This window comes from Camponotus floridanus, unplaced genomic scaffold (assembly GCF_003227725.1).
Source record: "Camponotus floridanus strain SB8 unplaced genomic scaffold, Cflo_v7.5 scaffold24, whole genome shotgun sequence".
Classification (NCBI taxonomy): Eukaryota; Metazoa; Arthropoda; class Insecta; order Hymenoptera; family Formicidae; genus Camponotus; species Camponotus floridanus.
This window is the reverse complement of record NW_020229370.1, coordinates 260,965-282,276: the sequence shown is the minus strand read 5'-3', so window position 1 is coordinate 282,276 and position 21,312 is coordinate 260,965. Positions and strand designations below refer to the sequence as shown.

Below are 21,312 nucleotides of genomic sequence, written 5' to 3'. Positions count from 1 at the left end.
TATTTTTCAAATCTGTTCAAATCGATAATTTATGCTCTCTTATATTATTATTTATTCCCACACACATATTAATATATACTCTCTTACATCATGTTCCTCAATATCCTCAGCTATTCAGAATTGACTGAATTTTCAAGTACGAATATTTTGCAAAACATCGCATTTGATCCTGTTTAGCGCCGATTTATTTTGTAAAGTATATCAAACAATATGTAACCAACTGGGATATCTTAAAAAAATCTTCCTAGTAATCTTATTTCTAATTATCTTAATTTTACACTTTGTTTATATACACTTTGTTCTTACTCGTTACATAAGATTTACTTGTTAAATAAAATAATAATATCAATAGAATATCAAACAAAAAGATTTCTACGTAGGACGTAGGACTGACAGTAGGATAACTCAATATAATTTGAAAAGGTCATATGTCAAAGATTCCTTATCTGTAAACCGCATAAGGTATATCAGTAACTATTAAGTGGCATCATAAGATACACAAAACATGATAACACGAGATAGGGGTTCCTATTAAAAACATTATTCAGGACGATGGTATTCACTGTGGATACAAATCTGTGAAATGCATACACGAAAGAAAAAAACCAGTGCATAATAAATGTGATGTATTCTTTTTTAAATAAGAATAACGTGATTCGCTTATACCTTACGATTATAGTTCATGTACAGTTTTATTGAAAAAGGCAATGGTAACTGTTGTATCTTTTCCCACATGTAAGCAGCGAACGCGTTACTGTCTACAAAGTGCACAACAGTTGCATTCTTGCGGGAGGTAGAGTCTTTCGACGAACGAGAACATGTAGTTCTGCAAGAGTTGTAAGTGTCGGGCAGCACTAAATCCATCGCGTCACCTGTGTCTGTTGTATCGGTGATGTCGGAATCGGAGTGATTGGTGTTCGAGCTAGAACTACCGTCCTCATTACTAAAGTTTATATCGTCTACTATACCGCTATCCGTCTTCTCGCGTTTCGCGATTTTCTTGCGTTGCACGAAAGCGTTCTCCTGCTCGGCGTCACTGTCGCTGTCACTCATGTTAGAATACGCGGTTGTCGATTTTCCTGCATCTCTTTCGCCCTGCTCGTTATTGTTATCGTTTATGTCTGCATTCACAGTACTGGAACTGTGACCTGCGGCGCTTGTGCCGTCTGTGCTTGTACTTGAAGATGAATTCTTCACGGATGATTTTCGTCTTTGTTGACGTACATGAAAACTTGTAGTCATAGCAGTGTCACGAGTATCTTCGCTAACGTTTCTCAAAACCCGTTGATTTTCTTCACTATCGTTCTGATTCGGTTGTATGACGGCTCGTACTAATTGCAGAGTCGTCGTAATAGCTTCTCCAGGATGCGCGTCAGCAAGACGCGCATTCAATAAGAAACGCGCTCGTCCAATTTCTTGTTCGTCGTCAGTTAAGGCCTCATCGGATTCCTCAAAAATGGGAATTACGAAACGTCTGAGAGTACGTTGTTGCGGATTTTGTCTTTGCTGTACTGGTACTATAGGCTTCTCGGTCTCAAGATCAGGATGTTCACGCCAGATATTTTGACGTAGATAATAACGAATCTTACCACGACATAATTCTTGCAAAGGTAAAGGGTTGCACTCCGCTGCAACATATAATATCGAAAAATAATATAAAATATCTCTTTTTCATATAAACAATGAATAATAAGTCTCTGAAGTATATAGATTACATACGTAGATGAAATAAATTGTGTTCTGAGGCTGGAGGTATGACTAGAGTTGCAAACGATACAGGAAGCATTGTGTACTGCGTCCATACATTCTCATCCATTCTTTGCACACGTAATAATTCATCTTTGTAAGGCATTACTAATATACCTCCAACACGCACAAATTGCTTAATAAATGCTTCGTGGCTTTCGGGACATCCTGCTCCACAATACACTCTGTCATATTGTCTACCAGGTATGACACTAAGACAATTTCCTATTGGATATATTATTATTATATGTAATTAATTGTAATGTTATTACTTGATACAAGTTTATACACATTATTTACTTATTTATTTTATCTATTAATTTATCTTTATTTTATCTATTATTTATCTTACCTTGTATAAATATTGGTTCACAGAAATCAAATTCATTTAGAGCCAGTGACTTTTGTTTGAATTCCTCCAATTTTTCATATGCATATTTTAAACAATCTTCATGTAATTCAATGCCATGATTAGTTCCATGTTGTTCTAAAGAAGATATAAAAATATGACATATATTCAATGCATTATATATTGCAATATATTATATAGTGCATACACTAGCAGATCCTGACATCGATAATGAGGAGAGGGGGGGGTTCTGCAAAATTATTTGATTTAATATTTTTGGTTTCATGTTTAACTTTATTTTTCTTTATGTACATATTTTAAGCGGATTCAGCAAAATTAATTTCTTTTAATTTGTAAAGAGGGGGGGGTTTAACCCTAAAATCTCCCCCCAGGATCCGCCAGTGAGTGCATATATATTAAAACAGCAACTTTCTTACGTAATATTAATCCTGCCATTGTACTAAGGTAGCCGGTTCCTGATCCAAGATTTAGGAAACTTAAACCAGGTTCTAAACTGAGTCCTTCCAATACTTCGCTGTATATGCAGGGTGCAGATAAATGTATATTTCCATGTTTCCATGCTAAATCTTTATAAGCGCCTTCTCGGCAAGAAGATAGGACATAGTCGGCTCTATCCACAGCTCTAAAAACTTGCTCTACTTTCTTTGTTCTGATATATCCAGATACCATTAAATTATCTACTAATTCGTCATTGTCTTGTCCACTGCTCACAGCTCCTCCCATGTTTATCGAAGTATCAAGAGTTCTATGATGTATCGAATAAGTGCATCAATTTATTATTATAGAAAATAAAGAAATATAATGTATAAATAAAAAAGATTAAGATTTCAGATTTTGAAATAATATAATTGTTATGATAAAACATCAACTAAGTAAGAAACTGATAAAAAGTTATTTATCAAAGTATGTAATAAGAAAATTATATTTATATGCATTTGTGTGATATTATGTACCCAGGGCATCACCTTTTATATAAGATAGTACTCAAATAAAAGTAGTGACTCGGAAGTAATTAGAACTCTAATTCAAATAGAACTAGCGCATTAGCAAGATTTTTGCTCAAACATTCTCTATGATTTATATAACAATAAGTCACTTGTATTTACGATATATTTTTCAAATACTAGAAAATAATTAAACCTACACACACGCAGACTTGGCTTTAAAAATAGTTTCAGGTCAAAGTACATATATGAAACATTAATTATGAATAATATGATAGTCACATCATATATTAACATTATCACACTATGTTGTAACAATCTAACTTAATTTTCCTTAATAATCATTCGATTATTTTTAACAATATGACGATGCGACATTGTGGCTTGTCCACTTCAAAATGACGAATAAAACAATAAGCCCGTGATACAAGACGAGAAAAACCACACGAGATATAAACTTATGTTTATTTACGATAACGTCTCGCGCCTCTCTCTCTCTCTCTCTCGTATCGAATAATTCCGAGCGAACCTGCAAGTAACGATTTTAATAGTGGACGAACAAAGTGACACGAAGTGAGGGAACGCGTTTAAGCATTTTTGGCAATGTATGCCTATTTTATAAATTTCCCAACACAAGGATGTCGCTGACGCTTAACGCGTTACGTTATATCTATAGGTACAAGTAGTATAGGATTTAAAGCTACGTAACACGTAGCGACACGTTGTCGTTAATTAGAAAGTTAGATAACGGGCATTACCACACTGAAAACTCAAATTCGATGATGATAGCGGATAATATGGAGACGACGAGTGGTCAAAGCGGAAAAAACTCTGTCTCGATGCTATTACTTTGTTAGCGATGGAGAACGTTGTTGGCATATTACGACGTTGACGACACGACACGACGTACTGCCATGGAATGCACTAGAACGGCCTCCGCGGTGGAACTTGTGTTTTTATAACGCGAAAGGTTCATCAAGTCCATCAGCTGATACTACAAAACAAACCGAGCGACTGATGGACGCTCCTACGCCAGTGGACAAAAGTTATAACGGGATGTTACGGCTGCACTAGCGCCCTCGCGCGGAATTACCGTCAACTACGGCGTCGAACGATCGGTAACGTCAACGCTCTTCAATTATCGGGCTCTTCGGTCTCCATAAAATTTCGTTAGACTAGGAATTTTTAATTATACGCGCCGAATTAATACGTCGCAATTAAAAAGGATGCAAGTATTGTCTTCGGGTTACCGTTGGTCGACTCTGATTGATCTTTTGCCACTCGATATTTAAGCTAATAAGGTTGATTACAGACAACAAATTTTGGTAATTATATCATCTCTTATATAATTGATAATTCTTTTAGCTATTTATATTAACATTGTCGAGAAAGGAGTCTATAATGTATTTCTGACCAAAAAAAAATATTGTACATTTGCAGTTGAGAGGAGACAAGCGGCTGTGTGTTACTGCGCATGCGAGACTTTTCTTCATCTGGCGTCATTGGATGCTGCGGTTCAGTTGACGTTACAAGTGCTTCGAAGAGTAATTTTAACCGCTCTATTTGGACTCCGTGGACCTACGTTATATGAGGACGTACAAAGTTGGGAACATTCGAAAACGTCAAGTGGATCGCGTTCATTCACGTACACCGTACATTGACAGTGTTCCTTGGCTCGTATGATATGATGGCCTCCAAAGGACAGCTTTAAAACGTGAGTTCTGCATTCGTACAATTTTCTACGTATGTAACGCGTCATCGGCATGTAAAATTGTTAATCGTACTCATGGAGCATTATCTGTTACTTGGAATTGTTCGCAGTCTTTTGTGATTGCTCTCCGAAAGCGTGTGTTGCTAAAATCGTCGCTCCTTCTCTTAGACCGATATACTCTACTCGTTCTCTCTAGTAAGTATACCACAAAAGTATATGTGATACGAGAGCCTGTTACAATCGTTGATGATACACACGGAAGGTGCAAGCGCGGTTGTGAATCATTCAACGCGACACGTGTGGAAATGTAACGTTATGCATTTACACTTTGCGTATGTCTGAACGTGAGGGTTGTTCGCGATGGGATTCTTTTTTTCATTTGGCACAATTTTGCTTGATCGCGCTCGAACACACGTTACGTTTAATTTAGATGTCGCGATAATCATATGCGTTCATATTTTTGTACCGCGATTCGTCACTCGAGTAATACGTCAACATTTTACACCTTTCGAACTTTTCGCTAAACCTTGCTGCTTATCGCGATACGAGGGATTTTAGATTTCCATTCATATAAGTATTCGAAGAATTTAATAAATTAAATATTTTTTATACACGTAGTATGAAAATATCTTATATCAGAAACCATTTTTTTTTGCACTTTTGCGTTGCTTTATGACACGCCATGCAAATTGCAGCCTTTTTTTAGGTATAACGTTTGCAAAGTTTCGGTCGATTTGTTTTTCGAAAAGTTGCTAATTAAATGATGAATTTGCTCTCACACATATATAAGTTATTTTATCATTCTTTATTCATGTTTATATCATCTTATTATTATGCGTTGCAAAGTATACCTAATTTAAGTAAGTGTAGTTTAATGTTATATGTGTGTGTGTATGTCGAATTATGAACACAGTTATCGATTTAACTTTGTGAAAATTAAGATGCAATAACGCGAAAAATATATATTCGGAATACGTATCACGGTATTATTGCTTTTAGCTCGTTTCGATGCTTTACAAATACGTTTATGTATAAATTGCGACGACATTTTCCTTGGAGGTTAAAGCGCGAGTTTTAACTGTGCGAGAACAAAATGATCGCTTGAAAATGATCTCTTTCGCATCTAAAAGTGTAATCAGCTGACGCATCTGTCACATATTACGTGCATCGTCAAGAAAAGTATCGATTGGAGGAAATTGAGAGAAATCGTTAAATCTTGACGACGGAAATAACTCGAACTTCCTCGATGATTTGCTCGTCTACCACGCACCAAGTTGCTCGATTATCCAAGCGATATATATATTTTGCAACATATATAGATATATATATATATATATAGTTAGAGTCAGAAAGCATTCCCTTTTGATTTACATATATCGATATCACAAGAAACGGAATTGTCTCGCGCCATGCTATCTCAAGTCAAGTTAGGTGCATCAATTTGAGGCGTATTCGAACATTTCGAACCGTCTGCAAACTCGGTCCAAGTATTCGTACATCGTAATTGTTAGTTGGACAAGTTGAAACTATATTTTTGTTTATCGATTTAATATTATATACAGCGGCTATTACTTATTTTTCAATCTTCAACATGCATTAAATATTTATAGATGCCAAATTGAAAGACGAAATTCTGTGAGTCATGATGCACGAATACCTAGACACGATGCGCATGCTCCGAGTGTATCAAAATTGATGCAACTCACGTGGGTAGATATTTTGGTTTTCGACCATAAACTATGGCAAGAGTAGTTCGAGACTCGAGGAACGAAAGAAAATAAATGGAGAAGTGTCCAATGCAAATGGAACGTCTCACGATGTTTCTGCGCAAGCGCATAAGAGAGAAGTGTTATTATTTTTTTTTGCCTACGTCCACTTTACCATCAAAGTATCCCTGACATGAAAGACGCTCGGTCTATTACAATAGGTTATTCGTTAGTAAGAGAGAGAAAGAAGGTGAAGAACTCGGTGTAGAAAGTGTTAGCAAAACGAACAGACCTCGTATCGATGTTAATAACACCGGCTTCCGCTTCCGCTTTGGATATTTCCATCTTGAACGCATCATAATTAATTCGTGTGCATCGGGTGAGTGCTGCTTAAAAAAAATCTAAAATTATATATTTTTATTAGTTAATTTAATATTGCATTGTATAACCTACCGTACAATCAATTGCTCTTTAAGCGAGGAACTACATGTCTATACGGAATTGGTAAGCGTAGATATATTTTTACTCGTGTGCGATATATTATTTCAAGTGTATCACTTTTTCGTAACAGTTGTATATTGGCCTTGAATAATGTGAAACTAGTCTACCATTACTTTTATGTCTTTTTCGATCGAACGTACGTCGTTATTTCTTTTTTTTTTCGATCTTACATTTAATCTTTCATACATGCCGAATGCGGTTATAAGTCGCGCTTTGATATCATCTTTAAAACACAAGCAGACCGTGCAACGAATATCGATCGTATAATATCTATGTCGCCGCGAGCAGATTCGAAAAACAAGAAAAATTCATATGATTTTACAACTTATCCATCATTCGATCATCCAAAATGAATAAAGACGCATCGAACCGTCGTTGATGTTATCATGGATAATATTTTTCATTAACTAAAATAAAACTTATCGTTGAATACTATAGCGTCAATGTAGCGTTAATAAGTGCACAGGAAAGAGTTTGGTACTTTGTACTTTTGTAGGAAGGGTTGAAAGAAGGAAACAAAAGAAATTTAACGAAAGAACGAGTTTAGCAGAGTGAAAAAAAAGACTAATATCCTTGTGATAAAAATTAATGGCCTTATAATTTTAATGAGAACATCTAATACGGCTTCATATGATAGACTACTATATCTCGCGTATGTTGTCGTTGCTATGTTATTGTTTTATTCAGATGGATTTGCATAGATTTACATATCAACCTGTACAGAGAAATTGACCAATCACGAATCTAACAATAAGATAAAAGATGCCACATTTGTTGCTTATATGCGTATGTGTATATTACAGTACGTAAGATCTGTTCCTTAGTTACACTTTTTGCACTTCGAGTGTCGCTACAAATGTCCCATAACAGTTAGAGCGCAATATTAATTGATACGGTTTGGTGAGTTCTAGCGTAATAGTGTGAATAATAATGGGCAATTTTGTAAAAGTTTAGAAAGTTTGGAGCACATTCGACAGCGTCGTACTTGCGCCACGTTTGATTTCTTCCTCACTTCAAGAGATATAACACGCATGAGGATACATTCGTTCAATTTCTAGAGAGTATGAGAGAATGCAGAAAAGGCACGGTAATAGAGTACATTTATGACGAAATCTATTCGAAGGCGTGTCGATTTCAAATTGGTTTCAACGTCTGTAAACTCGAAATTCACGTGTTTCATCGATCGCGTGCTAATCAATCGCGTAATCAGCTGATATTTGAAAACGCGGTGTAATACGTTGGTTCAACGGCGATACATATATATATAGATATCAAGAATTCCAGTCCCGAACACGTAATCTCCATCAGTATCTCGGTTACTTTATCGGACGATATGACTATCGCATAAATTCGGGAAGATACTATCCGGAATAAATTTCAACCGTGCACGCTGACATTCGCAAAGTGTCAATGCCATTTCTCTCTCGTAGTTCTTTTTTTTTTTCATAAAGCATTGCGCGGGAGGCGGAGTCGCGAGGTGCTTTCTTACAAAAAACGGCGCGTTTCCTCGACAATTAATAACGCGCGGTGTCGACGTAATATCGATCCGCGCGATCGGCAATCGCGAGACGATACGAGGGGGATTTGCAATTTCCTAAATTTGAAAAAAGTCGGAAAAACTTGCGACAGGGAGCACCGTTGGTGGTGCTGATGGCGCGCGATTGGCCGCCGCGGCTGCACCCGTTCACCGTGCCGTTCGCGACAGCCAATGGGAAGCGACTCGCCGCGTCGTCGCCACCGCACGTCCGGCCTATGGGGACGTAGCTGTCGTTGTAACGAAGGCTCGAACGCTCAAAAGATGTGCGAGAATTTTTGTTAAAAAGTGCGCGGATCGAGTGAACTGATTTATCCGTCGTTCGTCGCGTTGGAAAAACGTCGGCCGTGGACGGTGATTCGCGTGCATCCCCGTCATTTCGTCGGGAGGTTCCGGTTATTCCGAGAAAAGTGTCGCGAGTACGCGCGTTGCCTCCTTCATCGACGAGTCAGCTCGCGGTGCGCGATGGGCACGGATTTCGCAAAAGTATTTTAATAGATAAAAGTGCCGGGCGCGATGGGCCGGTTTTTTCCGATATCGCGAGAGACGAATATCCCTTATCGTGCAAGAGGCGCGAAACTCGCCACCGTCCGTGTCCACGGTGAATTTCAAAGCGTGAAAAGCGTTTCAAGTAATGACTGCTGTGCTATTCGGCTGTGATGTATTTCGGCGCGCCATTTAAATCGCGTCTGGTCTCGGGACTTGAGTGCATCGAATTTTATTAATCAGCAAAATTCGCGTATGGTGGAATTTAATTACGATATTGCCTGTGACTGTGTCGTGTTTTTTTACGAAAGGGGAATTTCTTTTTATTTTACTTTTTTTCGATTACTCTGCGAATTATATTACGACGCAATATGTCGATGATAAACACTATGTGCACTAGGTTTGTAAAATTTCATCTATACTGGGCTCTTTGAACAAATGCATCACATGTATTTCATCTGGCATATTATTTATTTATTAAGATTAGATAGGAAAACATATATTTCTATTTATTTTACAGTAAGATGAAACTTTAATCTGCATTTGTGTAATTTTATTAAACTATTAAATATAATTTTATTTAAATATATTTTTTCAATTTTCATGTTTTAAATAGATGTAAAAAACATTTTCTTTCATTAATAGAACGAAATTTAAACAATTTTTCTTGAAAAAGTGTTATATTAATTTGTTGATTTATAAAAGAAAAAATATTTGTTTTATATATTTTTATATATTTCTCCTTCCTGAGTTAAATATGTGAAAGGATATTCTGTTAATTGTATAATAGTGATTTACAAAATAGATCAGTTTCATAATCTAAGGTCTCAGTTATGAAACAATTTTATTGTCCTCTTTGTTAACAGAATGGAAGAAGAAATAGTAGTAGACGATATAGATGAGAATAGTAGTGCAGAGACGCAGCAGAGGGATGGCTCAACAACGCCCGTAATGCCTTTGCTGTATATTCAACAAAATAAATTACGTTCTACCCAATCAACAAATGCAAATCAAACCCTTGTTTCACCTAGTACCCAACTTACTGCCATTATTAATCCAGTTAATAATCAGGTAATTATTTGAAGGGTATATAGTGTGTGCGCATCTTATTTAATATTAGCTTTTTTTTCTCTAATTTGTATTGTAAATAGAGATAGAGAAGCTTTCTACATGAATTATATTTATATCAATATTTATAACGTATATCTTACATAAGCATTTTAATAGAATATGTTATATAGAGAAACAAAAGGATACACAATCTAATTATTCTTAATAACCTAGAATTACAGTTTTATAAAGTTAATCAAATTTTTTAGGATTAATTAAACCTTTAAATAAAAAAATAATTCAATGATTTGCATTATGTTACATTTATATATATTTCTGGAAGAAAATGTGACAGTACTAAATATAACTCATGCTTAGTGTACATATATATCTTGCAGTCTTATTAGATTCCATGTGCAAGTGATAGTAGAGTGTATATATGTGGTGCATCTTTTCATAGTAAATATAGATTTGGTTGGCCAACAGAGACATTGCAGTGAAATTCTCGCAAAAAAGTACACATAAAATTCATTTTTTAAATTAAAAATGTATATTTAAACAAAATTATATTTAATAAAAAATATTTAAATATTTGTAATTATTAAATTTTCCTATTGCTTATATATTTGTTTGCTTATATATCTGTTATGTCCTATTTATGTTGCTGAATACATTGGCAGAAGAAATAAATGTTAATTAGTTTAAAATATTACAGTTATGTGTGTTTATAGTCAATATATAAGGAATTATATAAAAGTTTTTTCTATCTATGAGTGTATTGAAAAATTATATATATATATATATATATATATATATATATATTTATATAAATATAAAATTTCTCAATATATTCATAAATAAACGTAATCATAAATATAAGTTTCAAGAAAGATTCTAACTTTTATTTCTTTCAAGTTAACTTTAAATAGCAAGTTTACACTTATAGCGTATTCACACTTGTAATTTAAAATCAATTTTTATTCTAGATTGTGACTGGACAAAATAAAGTGTTTATACAGGGATCAGGACAGGTGGCTACGTCTCAAAGTAAACAACATATTGTAATACATCGACCGATAAATACTGTGAATACCGTGGCAACTTCACAGTCTCAAAAACATATTGTACTTAGAAAGTCAACTTCCACTGCTCAGATAGTGCCCCTAAGTACAACTCAAGGAAGTCAAACTAATGCACAAGTAGGAAAGCATACATTCGCATATCTGGGAACCCTCATTAAACCTAATAAATCACGAGAATCTGTTGTTATTCCAGCAGGTAATGAATTTGTACATTCTATAAATTTTAAAATAGAACTGCTTTGCGTAACTTGTCAATTTATATATTTATATAATAGAGAAAAACAAATATATGTAATAATATTTACATATTTAATGTTATATTTTAGGTGCTCTAACATCGACTCAAATATCCAAACCAAAATTAGTAATTACTCCAGTAATCTCTCAATTAGCTCAAACATCAACAAGTACCACAAGCGGTCAGAGTCAATCTTCTAAACATATGGCGAACTTATTATTGCCAGTAAACATTCCCCAGCAAAGTGGTACAACAAAACCCAGCATGTTTAATTTAAAAATAAATAATGGTCAGCTTAGTACAGAAAGCAAAGGAACCATAACAGGTATATACATAAATTTTTCTTAATAATATTATATAGCATAGTAATATTATAAGTAATATTATAAAAATATTATAATATAAGCTTAGTAATATTTTAAGCATTATATATTATATAGTATATTAAAATAGAAGATATAATTTTTTTATTGCACTTTCAATTTTAGTGTTACGCGAATCTAAAACGACGAATTCAACGACACATCCTCCACCGTTACACCCGATAGCAAAAATGAGCCTTTTAAATGCAAACAAAGGCAATTCTAATTCTATAGATAGTATAAAAATTACGGAAAATCCAGATTCAGCTGTTATCACGCCTATTCCAAAAAAGGAAGACAATCCGCCGGAAAAACGGAAAAAGACAATTAGTAATATATTACGAGGTTCTTCTGAAAAACGAATGAAAAAGCAGAATATTACGAAATCTCAAGACAGTCTAGTTGATACTAATTATGCATTGAGCAGTCCAGAATCTGAACAGGACAAAGATAAGAAGGTTCAAAATGACGACGATATTACATTGATAAAAGTTGTTCCTAGTGAAGATAAAATGTCAAAACTCAATACAAATATGGATGATGATATAAAAATAGAAATTATTAAAACTCCGACGAATTGTAATGTTGAAACAATGTCAGACAATAAGAATGAAGCAAAGAGTAATAATCATGATGACATAAAAGAACAATTAAATACTTTAAATCAAAATAGTACTAATTTTGATGCAACTAAAGTTTTAGACTGGAAGGATGGTGTTGGTACTTTACCTGGAAGTAATTTACAGGTAAAAGAATAATATAAAATAATATTAATGAAAAACATTGATTAGCATATATTTAAAATAAAAAATTAAATATTTATACTATTTTATGAGCATTTTAATATTTTTGCCACATTCAAATATTCTTAGAAGTATATGTATGCATAAAAAATTTATTTATTATTGATTTAGTTTCGTATGAATGAATTTGGAATGATGGAAGTAGTAGAAGAAGATGAAAGCAAACAAAACAAAGATGGTATTGGTGATAAAGAAAATGTATGTTTGACGCAAAATTCTTCAAAAACTAATCCAGGGATTGTTAATAATACTAACCTGGAGAAAAAAGGTAAGTTACAAATAATACGTCTTCATGATTTGAATATAAACATTTATATATGACTATAATACAATACAATTGATTTAGCTGATGATAGAAAATCCAGATCGGTATCTGCAGACACAATGTATCATTGCGAAGCATGTGGATGTTATGGATTGGCTGCTGAATTTGAAAGTCCGATATCATGTAGTCCTTCTTGCACAGAGATAATAGAAGCTAAAAAACAATCCATAAATCGAAAAGAAAAGGATCTGAAGTATGCATTGTGTATATGAAAATAATAATATAGAATAACTATGAAGACAAAAGTTTTATATAAATTTTCATTATTTATAGAGAAATACGCATGAAAAGGAAACGCAAAAGATTATTACAAGAACAATTGTCAAAGGAAATGGATGAGAAGTCTGATGAAAAGACATTGGATAAGGCAAAGTCGGAAACGGATGATGAAAAAGACACTATTGTAGGTATAGATGATGAGAGCCAAGGAGATTCACCAGAATCCAAGGTATGAATTAAATGTAGATTTACATAGTAGTTAAATTATTAAATTGAATTATTACGTTAAAAATTAAAATATAATTAACACTTTCCAAATCTTGTTTTATATAGTATCCATGGCAAAGAGGAAAATTGGGTTTTTCATGGCCAAAATATCTTGAACATTGTAAAGCAAAAGCAGCACCAGTTAAGTTATTTAAGGATCCTTTTCCCTATAGCAAAAATCATTTTAGAGTTGGGATGAAGTTAGAAGGTATAGATCCGGAACGTCCTTCTCGATATTGTGTTTTAACTGTTGTTGAGATTGTAGGTGAGTTGTTAGAGATGATATGTACATAATGTAGTATAATAATATGAAATCTCTATAATTAATGATGTATAATATGTAGGTTATCGAATGCGTCTGCATTTCGATGGTTATCCAGAAAATTATGATTTCTGGGTAAATGCAGATAGTATGAATATATTTCCTGCTGGTTGGGCTGAAAAAAATGGCAAAAAGTTAGATCCACCAAAAGGTTATGTAACTGGCAATTTTAATTGGAATGCATATCTAAAAATTTGTAAAGCAACTGCAGCAGCAAAGAATATATTTCCAAATAAAAGCGTGCTGCAAACTGTCTTTCCTACGGGTTTTCGGGTGGGCATGAAATTGGAAGCAATAGATAGAAAGCATTCTTCAGCACTTTGTGTTGCTAGCATAGCAGGTCTAATGGATTCCCGAATATTGGTCCATTTTGATTCCTGGGATGAGGTGTATGATTACTGGGCCGATGCCAGTTCACCGTATATTCATCCTGTAGGATGGTCTCATCACAATGGGCATGCCTTATTGCCACCAAATAGTAAGAAATTTGAAATTAATATAATTCGTTTATATTTTCTTATATATAATTGAATGTGTAAATAAATATAATTATAATGTAATTAGATTATAAAGATTCCAAATCTTTCACCTGGGATGCATACTTGAGAGAAACCTGTACAACGGCTGCACCATCTAGAGCGTTCAAACAACGACCACCTTGTGCATTCAAACGTGGCATGAAACTAGAAGCGGTGGACAAACGTGTTCCTCAATTAATTAGAGTGGCAACAGTTGAAGATGTGAAAGATCACCAGTTTGTATCAATCACATAATATATCTATATATTTATATCTATATATATCTATATATCTATATCTATATATCTATATATCTATATATTTATATTATTATTTTCTATTTCACGTAATAATAATTACATACTTTTGATATATAGGTTGAAAATAAGATTCGATGGTTGGCCTGAAACTCATGCCTATTGGGTTGATGATGATTCACCTGATATTCATCCTGTGGGCTGGTGTTCGAAAACTGGTCATCCGTTGGAACCACCACTTAGTAAATATTCATTTTATTTTGTATATGTATTACAAAATATTCTAATTTATGCAATATTACTGATTTATTTTGTTATTGCGTAGCGCCTGATAATTTGAATGATCGACCGGAATGCGGTACATATGGTTGTCGAGGTATAGGACATGTAAAGGGACCTAAATTTGCAACACATAACTCGGCATCCGGTTGTCCGTACTCTCTTCAAAATCTAAATAAATTGGTACAGATGCCTGATAGACTTAGTTCATCAAGACACGAACCCTATGATTTTGAAGAGGAAATACAGGAAAAATCAAAACTAGAGAAGACTGATAAAATAAAGATGGAAAAGTGTGAAAAATCTGATAAACTTTTGTTCACAGATGATAGGTTATTGATAATTGATAAGGAAATTAAACAAGAAGATGGAGATTTATCCGATAAGAACGATAAATTTGAAAATAGATCAGAAAATTCAGAAAAGTATGTCGAATATAGCGAAATGAAATTAATATGAATATATGTTGAATGAAATAAATATTATTTATTGATATTTTTGTTTCATAGATCGAGCAAATCTAAACATTTGCATAGTGATGGACAAACGGATGATGATGAAGTTTCGAGAAAACGAAAAAAAAGGTTTGTTGGAAAAACATTGATTTTTTTCCTTATTTTTATATTTATATTTATATAAAATTATAATTTAACATTAAATTTTAGACGTCCAATTTCGGAAGACTCTTTGTTTTCCGTTTCCAATATTACATATAATGATCTACATTGGAATCCTGTCTCATATGCTGCAAATATGCCAGATAAACAATTACGTAAAGAATTGTATCAATCTGTATATAATCCTGGATATAATCCATTGCCAAATGCACCACATGTATGGGCGAAACATAGCAATGCTTTAAATAGAGTAGTAGCAAGGCAGACCACAAATCCACGAAGATGGTCTAATGAAGAAGTGATTAAATTTATACAGAGTATGCCTAATTGTGCAGAAGCTGGGAATGTTTTTAGACAGCACGTAAGTTTTAATACTGCAAATGCAGTACAATTATATACAACTTAGTTTGTTAACTATTTAAGACATGTTACACATACATATTTATTATTTTATACATATATTATTTCATATTACCGCATTGCAGAATATTGATGGCGAAGCATTTTTAATGTTGACACAAGAGGACTTGGTATCAGTATTGTGTTTACGACTTGGGCCTGCAATTAAGTTGTATAATAGTATAGTTTTATTACGTCAGAAAGCATCATGAATTGTGCATGAGCAAAGCATGTGTTATTGACTGGCGAATCATGGAATATGGCAGCTATTATGATGAGATATATCGCCTATTTAAAACATTAATAAAAAGGTAACACAAAATAAATTTTTTGCAAAAAAATTTCAGAACTGTGTCACTTTTTCGTATGTTATGCCAATAAGCAAGCTGGAAACGAATGAGAGAAAAACGTGAGCATAACATAAGCACCTGATTAAACAGTTCTGAAATATTTATTTCATCTAAATCGAAATCTGAAAAAAAAAAAGATTTATTGCAAAAGCGAAAATACTTATATAATGTATGTTTTATTCGATACATATGATGTATGTTTAATTTGGCAGTTTTGTATATCAGTTCTGTCAATTGCGATATGTATGATAATTCAGGATCATGCATTGCTCATAAGTACTTACAATCATATATGACAAATTTTTCTTATAAAATAAGTGTATTGTGAATCGTGTACAAATGTAAATATTGTTTTAATCATTAAGTATTGTAATAAAATATGCAACCTTTCCACCTAATCATGCTGCATATATTTCTAAGTTTAATCAAAATTATTTTATTTAAAAAAAGGACATAAAAGAAATTTAAACATGTCTGAGATATTTCGATTTTTTAAGTCGAATAAATAGATTTATTCTTTATAGATACATGTGCTATGTTAATCTTTCTGTACTCGAGATAAGATAGATAATATATTAAGTTTTTCAGAGAGGAAGAGAGGAAAAAATAATAAAGACGTGCAACTACAAAGAACAAAGTTATATACATGGGTTGTGTATGTATTGCGATTTTAGTTTGCATTACGTCGATGCATTACGTCGATGCGTTTCGATATTTTGAGAATTGCAATATTGCTCTTTCAAGTCGCAATCTATCTCGGAACACGATAGATTATAGATTCTGTATTTCTCATGATTGTTATAATTTTAAAACTGAATCTACGCGAAAAATTGATAAGAATATAAAGTGATATATTTGTTGTTTCGATATATTAAATACGCGTAAAATTGTCATATACTATTACGATATCGATGTCAATAATTCGTTTTTGTTTGTCTGGAATTAATCGAAATTTTATTTTGCTTCTTTATTTCGTCGCCGATAGTAAAAATGCAATTGTAAATAATATCGTTGAAAATATATCATTATCATATAATTAATCGCATTGACATGTATTTTGCATTTTTATTTACTAAAAATATTTTGAAATTGCTAATATAATTATATTTTAATATATTTAGTTCAATTAGTAGTCGATAGAATAAATTTTTACATTCCATATACATTTGTGTCTGAAGCAATATTATTTTTCTATCTTTGTATATTTCATGAAATATTTCTACGAATATTTTTGTCTTATACTGCTATTATCAAATAATATATTCCATGATTATTCTAATCAATATAATATATTAAACTTGCGTATTTTTTTCATAGGACTAAATCTATGGACAATATATATTATTCATTACTGCGAAGTTACCGACGAACAAATATATCAAGGATCTTGAATTATTCCTAGACATACACCGAGTCCATTTGGTAGTTACAAAATTTTACTTTATAAAATATTAATAGAAAAAATATTATAATCAATTATATTTTTTTCAATGTGTATCGTGATTGTTAAGATGAATATTGATATTCAACATATCTTTGTAAATTTTAACAATGAATTTTTTCTGAGTAAGTGTTCGACTGAAGGTTTATTATCTACTGCTGCTCTGTATTATTTGATTGAGTTCCGATGCGATACGATATATACATAATATATTTGTATGTGTATGATAAATACATTATTTGTATATTTATATATACGTAAAGTATATTTATCATATATTAATAATCATTAATGTTTAATTTTTATTAAATTGGAGCAATCGAGAGATTACTTATAAAAATTTGTAAAATTAAGTTACTATGCAGGCAGTTGTAAAAATATTTAATTTATTAATATTTTGTAAAAATACTATTATTTTTTAACAAACAAATTTTCTACAGTTTATATATATATATATATATATATATATTTATATAAACATATATATATATATATATATATATATATATATATATAATCAGAATATTATATTATAAATTAAATATTTTCTATAGCGTTCTTACACGTGTACATAGTAGGAAATTTTATTTTTTAAGACTACTACTATTTATATTAAACAATAATTAATATTTTTATAATGATATACATTTTATAATTATGCACATACACAAGTACTTTGAAAAAGATTGCTATATTCAATTATTCAAAATTTTCTATGATATATTGTCAAGTTTGTTAAAATCAAATGGACAACACTATGATGTTCTCGATTAAAGAAATACTTGTGATTTAAAATAGAAGTTATTGTTTGGAAACCCAAGAATTTAAGATACATTCTATTTGTATATAAATATTAATGTGGAGAATTTTAAACTATAAAATATCTCCATTTTATTGAGTGTAGTCTGGCATCTTTCTCTTAGTGTATTTTGTGCAAGAGGAGATAATGATTTACGAATTGCTGAAATTTGACGTTCATTTCATCGGAATTTAATAATTTTTAGTATATATTTTTATTGAATTTTGTGTTTTCTTCGGGGATTCACGAAAATTGCCTCCGAAAATCGATGTAATCAATGCATAAGAGAAAAAGAATAACATTAAATTAAAAAAAAAAATACTTAACAAAGTTAAATTGTTAATTTTTATACACAAAATGCGAAATTTTGAATCAAACATAAATTTCGAAGCGATTCAATCGATATGAATCACATGAGAAACAATATTGTATATAGAATATAAAGCGTAACATATATATATATATATATATTTTTTTTTCAGATACTCATATTCGTAATCAACATATACGTATATTTTTGTTTGGAATAATATTTTACGTCGTTCGTCAATCGTGTTGTTTGAAAAAACATGTATACATTCTCGCGGTCTATCCCCTCTCTCGCGCGGCTGTTGGCACCACTTCCCCCCTCCCACCAACCGGCGACGTACCTGCTATGGCGATGTTTACAGCGTAGTCACGGCAACGGCTCATGTGATCAGTCGACGAAGCGTCGCGCGCCGGGCAACAGTGGATGTTCGTGGTGCGCGAGACTCGAATTGCGTTTCGCGTCACGCCGTGACGACCTGTTACTTTCCCAGAGTTGACAGCTCGACAATCATACGGACAGTCCCCGATTTCGATGAGACGCGAAACGGGCGGCTCATTGTTGGCGCGCGACGCGAATTCCGATTCGATCATTCGAAGCGTCCGGGAAAGAGTGACGCGCGCGAATGCGAACTTGACAAATACGAGTGCGTGAGTTGCGTTATCGATGTTTGTTTTCTCCCTCGACGCGATGTCGTGACAAGTTTCATCGCGTGCAAGCTTTTTAGGGAAACCTACATATACGTGTATACAGTCGAGTTTGAATTTTCCGAAAATTCGGGAGCTACGACATGAAGTGCGTCGCGAGACATCAGCGCCGATCGACGTCGCTGCGAGATTCAAACTTTAGTCGTTCGCGCGAAGTGATATAAGACGGACGCGATCGATAGGAGATCCGACGCGAAAATGACGTGTCGCGAATATGATTGACGGACGATCGAGGAGCTTCAGGAATTTGAGCGTCGCGAGAGAGAGAAGAGGAGGGAGGGTGTCGGCGACGCGCGACGTCGCGTCGAGTTGGCGGGAAGGATTCGCGGAGTGATCCGTCAGGACGATCGAGTTTTTCGCGGCGTGTTATGATTCGTTCGTTTTCGTTCGCGAGGCGAAACGACGACGGCGATGACCTAACAACAACGGCGTGGTCGTCGATGAACCTCCACGATAGATGCGTGGATCTCGCGGTGGTGGTGGGACAAGGGTGGTCCCGCAAGTCCGTTAGCAGCCCCCAGGCTGCTCGTACGCCGCTCGTCGTCGATCACGGCGCCAGCCACGGTGCTGCCGGCAAGATGCCACGAGGTCTACCGACGAGACGCGGCCTCCAGACGTTGGCTCTCGTCATCGCTACTGCCTATGCCACGATTCTTCTCTATCAAGCTGTCGCACCGCGTCAGGTAATTGGAGCAATCGTCGTATTGTACCTTGTTGCGCGCGCTCATTGTCGATTTTACGTTTCGTTTGCGGGTGACTTTCAACAAGGTTGCTCGAATTCGGTTGATAAACGCGGGTATTGTTTCTCGATTAATTGCTCGCTTCGCGTATATCGAGTTGTCCGTTGTATTTTTGTCTGTGTATATAAAGAGGAAAAAATTTATATTCAACATGTTTGCAGTTGAAATTGTCTGCAATTACATAGACAGACGTAGGAATTTGATAATGTAAATATCTATGAAAACATTTTGTTTCGCACTTTATATTTCGACAATGATTCATGATTACCAGTGTATGATGTATATTTCGAAAACTGATGATTATTAAATAATTTAAATTATTTAAATAATTCATGATTACTAGGGTATGATGTATATTTTGATAACTGATGACTATTAAATAATTTGCTAATAATTGATATTATTCGTTATGAAATAATAATTATAATAACGCAAAGCATCGTCGAGAAGATCTCATAAATAGAGTTCTCGCGAGGTCTCATCAAATTCTACTGTTTTGATCGTATAATTTGTATTACAGTGGATCGACGAGATGAACGCGGCGGAAGTGAATAGTCGGAGCGTGATAGTGGAAGTGCCGGCGTCGAGGAAGTTAATCAGCGAGGAATCGCCGGTGACGTTGCCGGTGGCGACGGCGACCATGGCACCGTTTGCAACGAACCTCAACGATGTATTTATCAGCGTGAAAACCACTAAACATTATCATCACTCGCGTTTACCGGCCATCATCGACACGTGGTTTCAATTCGCCAAGAATCAGGTGAGAGAGAATCTCGTTTATTAGATGCGTGTAATGTCCGATATCTCGGATTAATTAGCGTCGCTCGATCCCTCCGTTTCTTGCGCTTGCAAGACTCCGGACTTGTTTTCTGGTGGTCTTGTTAGCATGGAAAATATCTTCGATTCACGAGAACGTTTATTATTCTAAAATATATAGAAGATATCCCTTATTTATTACATTTATATATATTAATGACATATTGGATATATTAATCAATTTTTATTTATTATACATTAATTATCTTTATTAGACGTATGAATTTTAATTTAATTTCTACTTTATCGCATATTTCGCTATCATGGATCTCGAGCTATTTAAATCTATTAATTACTCACGTGTAATTAAATATCAACTATTTTATTTGCTATTATTAAGCGTATTTAATAATATTAACGATTAATATTGAGTTTTAAGAGGATAACATACATTTAACGATTAGAATAAGTGATAT

At 33.7% G+C, this 21,312-nt stretch overlaps 3 protein-coding genes across 16 annotated transcripts in view; 2 read left to right on the top strand and 1 right to left on the bottom strand.

Annotated features, from left to right (window-relative positions):
• Window positions 1-556: 556 nt before the first annotated feature.
• On the bottom strand, window positions 557-4,070 carry LOC105250990 (protein-L-isoaspartate O-methyltransferase domain-containing protein 1). 5 transcript variants are annotated; one of them, XM_011257462.3, is made up of 5 exons: window positions 3,910-4,070; window positions 2,533-2,861; window positions 2,099-2,233; window positions 1,720-1,971; window positions 557-1,628 (listed from the first exon to the last, which is right to left on the bottom strand). In XM_011257462.3, exons 2-5 carry the CDS (start codon window positions 2,837-2,839, stop codon window positions 661-663), a joined length of 1,662 nt encoding a protein of 553 aa, XP_011255764.1. In that variant the 5' UTR covers window positions 2,840-2,861; window positions 3,910-4,070; the 3' UTR covers window positions 557-660. The 5 variants fall into 5 exon arrangements, with proteins under 5 accessions (XP_011255764.1, XP_011255755.1, XP_011255771.1 ...); XM_011257453.3 differs by having other exon boundaries at window positions 3,819-4,050; XM_011257469.3 differs by lacking the exon at window positions 3,910-4,070 and adding an exon at window positions 3,533-3,807.
• Window positions 4,071-4,196: 126 nt separating this feature from the next.
• Window positions 4,197-16,046, top strand: LOC105251007 (lethal(3)malignant brain tumor-like protein 3). Of its 10 annotated transcripts, XM_025408955.1 has the most exons (19): window positions 4,197-4,385; window positions 4,501-4,774; window positions 4,882-4,966; window positions 6,382-6,619; window positions 9,865-10,069; window positions 11,035-11,326; window positions 11,457-11,693; window positions 11,857-12,476; window positions 12,645-12,801; window positions 12,880-13,051; window positions 13,132-13,306; window positions 13,411-13,609; window positions 13,689-14,144; window positions 14,231-14,420; window positions 14,562-14,683; window positions 14,767-15,145; window positions 15,230-15,304; window positions 15,386-15,698; window positions 15,823-15,948. In XM_025408955.1, exons 5-19 carry the CDS (start codon window positions 9,866-9,868, stop codon window positions 15,946-15,948), a joined length of 3,717 nt encoding a protein of 1,238 aa, XP_025264740.1. In that variant the 5' UTR covers window positions 4,197-4,385; window positions 4,501-4,774; window positions 4,882-4,966; window positions 6,382-6,619; window position 9,865. The 10 variants fall into 10 exon arrangements, with proteins under 10 accessions (XP_025264740.1, XP_011255792.1, XP_025264743.1 ...); XM_011257490.3 differs by lacking the exon at window positions 6,382-6,619; XM_025408958.1 differs by lacking the exons at window positions 6,382-6,619; window positions 9,865-10,069 and having other exon boundaries at window positions 15,823-16,046.
• A 3,662-nt stretch (window positions 16,047-19,708) lies between these two features.
• LOC105251037 (fringe glycosyltransferase) overlaps window positions 19,709-21,312 on the top strand; it is a 78,853-nt gene continuing 77,249 nt past the window's right edge. The window contains exons 1-2 of the mRNA XM_011257542.3: window positions 19,709-20,023; window positions 20,601-20,840. Coding sequence (XP_011255844.1) covers window positions 19,709-20,023; window positions 20,601-20,840 — 555 coding nt within the window. The remainder of the gene's footprint in view (window positions 20,024-20,600; window positions 20,841-21,312) is intronic.